This window comes from Silene latifolia, unplaced genomic scaffold, assembly GCF_048544455.1.
Source record: "Silene latifolia isolate original U9 population unplaced genomic scaffold, ASM4854445v1 scaffold_95, whole genome shotgun sequence".
In the NCBI taxonomy this organism is placed as follows: Eukaryota; Viridiplantae; Streptophyta; class Magnoliopsida; order Caryophyllales; family Caryophyllaceae; genus Silene; species Silene latifolia.
In genome coordinates, this window is record NW_027413826.1 from 3,082,096 (window position 1) to 3,088,496 (window position 6,401).

At 37.2% G+C, this 6,401-nt stretch overlaps 1 protein-coding gene across 1 annotated transcript; it reads right to left on the reverse strand.

Annotated features, from left to right (window-relative positions):
- Positions 1-244: 244 nt before the first annotated feature.
- On the reverse strand, positions 245-3,565 carry LOC141640612 (uncharacterized). Its single transcript, XM_074449343.1, has 3 exons — positions 3,316-3,565; positions 2,866-3,171; positions 245-511 (listed from the first exon to the last, which is right to left on the reverse strand). Exons 1-3 carry the CDS (start codon positions 3,374-3,376, stop codon positions 504-506), a joined length of 375 nt encoding a protein of 124 aa, XP_074305444.1. The 5' UTR covers positions 3,377-3,565; the 3' UTR covers positions 245-503.
- Between the last annotated feature and the right edge of the window lie 2,836 nt (positions 3,566-6,401).

The window sequence follows — 6,401 nt, forward strand, 5'->3', positions numbered from 1 at the left end:
TATCGGGCCGGTTTCGGGCTTGGCCGGGCTTGGCCGGGGGCGGGCCGGGCTCACCAGGCTAGACCCTGAACAGGCCAGGGGGGGGCACGGGCTTGGCCGGGTTTGGCCGGGCTGTAGGCGAGTCTGACCCGGGCCAGGCCAGGGGCGGGCTGGAGGCGGGCTGGGGACGGGCTAGAGGCGGGCTGGGCCTGTTTTATTCTTTTTTTTTTTATTAAAAAAAATAGTGACGATGGAATTTCATACGTAATCGAAAATTTTTATATTATTCCTTAATAGAAACGACATACATTCGATATTCGATAACTCCATAACTAAATTACATAATTATTTGACTTGCATAATAACGACGGAATAGATAATTGAAATTGAAATGACTCGATTTTAATATCACGGGTATAATTCACGAATCACGAGTAATGCCATGGGCCACCTTCAAATGACGATACATGACGCCGTATCCTTCACGGGTTCTCCATTTGTAGGATTTGGTAATATTATTATCTTCACAAACCTTGCAAATACACTTGAATTCATTAGAAATATTTGGATCGGACATTTTGTGGAAGTACCTCCATACGAATAGTTCCCGAACCATGTTTTTTTTTTGAGATGTTAAATAACTTGAATTTATAAAAATGTAGAATAGAATAGTTGAGAAAGTGAGAGGACTAAATGTGGGAATTGAGGGGTTATTTATAGGATTAGAATTAGGAAAATTAAAATAAAAAAAATAAAAAAACAAAAAAAATTGACGTTTGAATTCTGGGAAATTGCCAACTTTAAAGTTGGTAGAGATTCCAAAAATTTCAACTTTAAACGTTGGTTTTCAAAAATTGACGTTGGAAATTTGGAAATATTTGGTGATTTGAGAGATTTGGTGGGGCCTGCCAACTTTAAACGTTGGTTTTCCTTTTTTTTTTTTTTTTTTTTTTTTTTTTTTTTTTTAGTTATTAATTTATTATTATTGTTAAATTGAAGTGATTAATTATCATTTTAGGGGGGAAAAGGAGAAAAAAATAAAGGGCTTGAACTTTACTATTATAAATTTTTGAAAAAATTTCAAAATTTATAATAATTAAGTTGCCTACGTATCTTCGTCGGAAATCGGAAGAATCAAAGCCCACGTAGTTCTTTACTTACCCGACTTTGTTTTTGAATTGGAGGCGGGTGGATGACTTTGAGCTTTCTAGGTTGGAGAGCTCGTCTCGGATGACCCATCGTCTTCCTCTAATGGGTCGTACTCCGTTGCCCCTTGACGTCTTATTTTGGCTTGATCCCAATCTTTTTTGCATACACACATCTTTACGGTCGAGGGTGCTAGGCTAGATCTTCTGTCATCTAAAACTCTTCCACCTGCACTAAAAGCGGACTCCGACGCAACCGTAGAAGCAGGAACAACAAGCACGTCTCTAGCTATTTTTCATAGTAAGGAGAATTGTATGGAACGAGATTTCCACCAAAGAAGGATGTTGAAATCCTTATCATTTTGTTCAACTTGATATGATAAATAATCGTCCAATTCTTTTGTGGCGCAAATAGTAGTGGAGGATTGTGTTGACGATGCCCGGAATAAAATTGAATGAAGTTCGTTGTCAAACCGAGCGCTCTTTTGAGCCAGAGGGTTATCACTACTAGACTCGTCATTAACCGTAGCATAAATTTTAGACAACTCACGTAAAACATTAATACAATCATCAACATAATTTTGAGCATTATATTCAACAAGACCAAGCAATTTATAATAACACTCTATGCTATTTCTTAAACCAATATGTTTAACACACGGATCTAATATGCAAGCAACACCATATATAAGTGGAAAAGTTTTAAAATATTTCAACCATTTTTGTTTCATATCAATTATCACAGGTATTAAACATGGTTCGGCCTTTTCAATCTTAGAAAATGCAAGAACGATTTTTAAACATTCAAGTATAACTAAATGCACATTAGGTTCATACACAAGAGAGAAAATGTTGGTGGCTTTGTAAAACGGTTCAAATAGTTTACAAACATTTTCGGCAATTACCCACATACTATTATCAAGCATTTCTTGGTCGTAACGTTGGTGACTATTATATAACTCATTTAAAACGACTTTATATTTTAGAGCTTGGTTAAGCAATTTATATGTCGAATTCCACCTAGTAGGGCAATCGGTGGACCATTGTTTTGGTTTTAACCCATGTTGTTTGCACAATGTTTTGTATTGTGTTTTCCTCGATCTAGCATTTCTAATCCAATTAATGCAAGTTTTGATTGGTTTTATAAGTGGTGCAAGAAAAGTAACTCCTTCTTGAGCCGCCAAGTTTATAATATGGGCACAACACCTAATATGCACAAGTTCGCCATTTAGCAATAAATTATCCATTCCAAGAACATGTTCAATACATTTAGTGTTAGCCGATGCATTGTCAAATGAGATGGAGAAAACTTTCTTAGACAAATTAAACTTTTCTAAACATTTTTTAAGACGCAAAAAGAGATTATAACCGGTGTGTATTTCTTCCATGATATCAAAAGCAATAATACGTTTTTGTAAAAAATAATCATGATCAATCCAATGAACGGTAACACACAAAAACGGATCATTTTGTTTTGTAGTCCATGTGTCGCTAGTTAATGCTACTCGGCCATCATATTTAGCAAAATATTCAATTAATTCTTTTTTTTGTTCTTTATATTGTTCCATAGTAGTTCGTTTTAAAGTGTGACGGTTAACACGAGTAAAAGCGGGTTGTAATGCTCGCTTATTAAAATTTTCCAAATTAATACTTTCACCATAAGTAAAAGGCAACTCTTCAAGATTAACGAAAGTAGCCATATGACCAATCATAGCCTTTTGGTTATAAAAAAAAGGTTTACCTCCACCGGCTTCTTTACTCATGAAACCGCTAAGTTGAGTTTGAGTTTGGCTAGCAACACCACTTCCGGTTATACCATGCTCACTATTCAAGTGACGACTCATGCTTCCAAGTCCACTTCCAACTTTCCAAGCAAAATCTTTGTGTACTTTCTTCACATCACGGCAAACGGTGCATACACAACGACAACTCCTCGGATCATTTGCGTCTTGCACCTTCACGAAATAGTTCCATACAAATGATACTTTCTTATTTCCTTTTTTACTTTGAGTCGCTTCTTCTTCAATATGTGCATCATGGGTAGAACCTACAAAAATTCAAATAAATTAGATGATTATATTACTAAAATGCAAGATTAAAACAAAAACTAACACTAATTAAAAAATAAAAGTAACAATAATTAAAAAAGCGAAATTAACAATAATTAAAAAACGGAAATAAAATATATTACCCTCTTGAGACGCAAACATCGCATCAACTTCTTCCGGAGTATAATCTCTTCCCTCTTCCATTTTTATATCACTAATTTAAAATTTTAATAATAACAATAATTAATATTTATTATAAATTTATAATAATTAATTAATAAGATAATTCTATTATACTAGTAATCTATTATATTCTAACTTAAAATTAATTAATAAAAACTTGATAATTTGAATTTAGAGAAATATAGAATAGATTAAGATAGAGAGTTGAGAAAGTGTGAGGATTAATGTGGGAATTAATGGGTATTTATAGAATTAGAATTAGGAAAAATAAAAAAAAAATAAAAAAATCCTACCGTTGGAAAGCCAGCAATGGCAACAAATATTATGGGAATTGGGAAATTGTAATTAGCCGTTAGAAAGAGCTGTTGGCAGCCAACAGCTATTTTTTGAGCGGGCCGGGCCGGGCCGGGTAAGGAGGCGGGTCAGGGGGCGGGCCAGGAGGCGGGCCGGGCTGTGCTTTCATGACCCGGGCCAGGCCAGGATATGCAGGCGGGTTTGGCGGGCTTGGCCGGGCTTGGCCGGGCCGTGTGCTGAACTGACCCGAAGGGCGGGCTGGGCCGGGCCGGGCCGGGCTGACCCGTGCAGTTGGCCACCTCTAATTGGGCTACCTACCCAAGGCCCCCTCTCTCTTCTCTTTTTCGGCCCTATCAAAAGAAAGAGAGCAATTTTTCCTCTCTAATTATTCATTCATTTTTGTGATACACAATACAATTTTCTAGTGTAAGAAAATGGATAATCTCTACAATATATGATTTTTCTAGAGAAATAAACTCACAAAAATTACTCCTCTCTTGACCGAAATATTCAAGAGTAAAATTACAATTTATATTGTGTCAATTTTATAGCAAAACTAATATTATTACTAGATCTAAATAATATTAGTTATTATGAGTATTCCTTGGGTATATGCTTTTGGGAGGAATTCTACATTTGAATCCTTGTTCTTCCATTTGGAGAGCTCAAGAACAAGTGAGTAGGAGAACTCACTTGTGCCCATACATCCGAAAATCACAATGTAAGATGATGGTTTCTTCTTTATATTGTTTATTAGTTTGCATGCATAAGATCACTTATTAATTTTATGACAAATTAAATTAAAACATATATGAATATGTTAGTATATAGATCTACATTTCCTTCATGGCCATCAAAATATCGTCGGGAAATGAGTCATTGATCGGGGTTTCTCCATTTTCATCATGAAACCGGATCCTTGACAAATGATCCGCCACTACATTCTCGGCTCCTTTCTTGTCTCTTATTTCTAAGTCAAATTCTTGAAGAAGCAAAATTCATCTCAACAATCTTGGTTTTTCCTCCTTCTTTATCAACAAATGTCGGAGAGCACGGTGATCCGAAAATACAATCACTTTGGATCCAAGCAAGTAGGAACGGAATTTGTCCAAAGCATAGACAATGGCAAGAAGCTCCTTCTCGGTGGTATCATAATTCACTTGGGAGGGGTCAAGAGTCTTGCTTATGTAATAGATGGCATGAAGAGCTCTTCCTACCCGTTGGCCAAGAACCGCTCCAACGGCGTAGTTGCTAGCATCACACATAATCTCGAACGGTAGTTCCCAATTTGGAGGTTGAATGATTGGTGCCGAGATTAGTGCTTCCTTGATTCTATTAAAGGCTTCAACACACTCATCAGTGAATTGGAATTGGGCATCTTTAAGCAAAAGTTGAGTGAGGGGTTTCGCTATTTTTGAAAAATCCTTTATGAAACGACGATAGAAACCCGCGTGACCGAGAAAACTTCTCACCCCTCGAACGTTCACGGGAGGTGGGAGTTTCTCTATCACCTCAACTTTAGCTTTATCGACCTCGATGCCCTTTTCCGAAATCAAATGACCCAAAACAATTCCTTCATTGACCATGAAGTGACACTTTTCCCAATTTAAAACAAGACTAACATCTTCACATTTTTGCAACACAAGAGAAAGATTATGCAAACATGAGTCAAAGTCCTTTCCATAAACACTAAAGTCATCCATAAAAACTTCCATTATGGTCTCTAAGTAATCGGAGAAGACACTCATCATGCATCTTTGGAAAGTGGCGGGGGCATTACATAAACCAAAAGGCATCCTCCTATATGCAAAGGTACCATAAGGGCATGTGAAGGTGGTCTTATGTTGGTCATCCGGGTGTATAGGGATTTGGAAGAATCCCGAATACCCGTCAAGGTAACAAAAGAATTTGTTGGAGGCTAACCTCTCAAGCATTTGGTCAATGAATGGTAGGGGGAAGTGATCCTTTCTTGTTGCGGAGTTTAATTTTCGATAGTCAATGCACATACGCCAACCGGTGATCATTCTTGTGGGTATTAGTTCATTCTTTTCATTTGTCACTACCGTGGTACCTCCTTTCTTAGGTACCACTTGGACGGGGCTAACCCATAAAGAGTCCGATATGGGGTATATGATTCACGCATCAAGTAATTTCATAACTTCTCCTTTGACAACTTCTTGCATGTGGGGGTTCAATCTTCTTTGGGGTTGAATGGTAGGTCTATGGTCTTCCTCTAGATGAATTCTATGCATGCAAAAGTTGGGACTTATCCCCTTAAGGTCATCTAGACTATAGCCTATAGCCTTTTCATGTTGTTTCAACACATCAAGCAATTTTCCCAATTGGTTCTCATCAAGTCTATCATTAACAATCACGGGTTTGGTCTTTGATTCATCAAGGTAAGCATATTTCAAATTTGGGGGAAGGGGTTTTAAAGTAGGAGTTTGTACCTCACTTTCCTCCTTTGGAGTTTCATTGAGAATTTGCTCCATCTCCATTAGACATTCCATTCTCATAGCATATTCAACTTGTTCTTCATTCTCATCAACCTCATCATATTCAAACTCCATGATGGGTTCCTCTTGCTCTTGAGCTTGTAAAATATCTTCTAGGATAGATTGCTCATCTTCTATGGGTTGACATGCTTCCACAAGGATGTTATGTACTAATTCGGATTGTGCATGGGTAAGTTCTTTGTTAGCTAGAGCGGCCTCAAAAAGATCCACCTCCAATTCCCAATACATATTTTTAG

Bases quoted from the DNA above. Each gene is read 5' to 3' on its own strand.
- LOC141640612 (XM_074449343.1), bottom strand. From the start codon at position 3,376: ATGGAAGAGGGAAGAGATTATACTCCGGAAGAAGTTGATGCGATGTTT. The intron at 3,172-3,315 runs GTAATATATTTT...GAATTTTTGTAG, and splicing joins GATGTTTGCGTCTCAAGAGG to GTTCTACCCATGATGCACAT.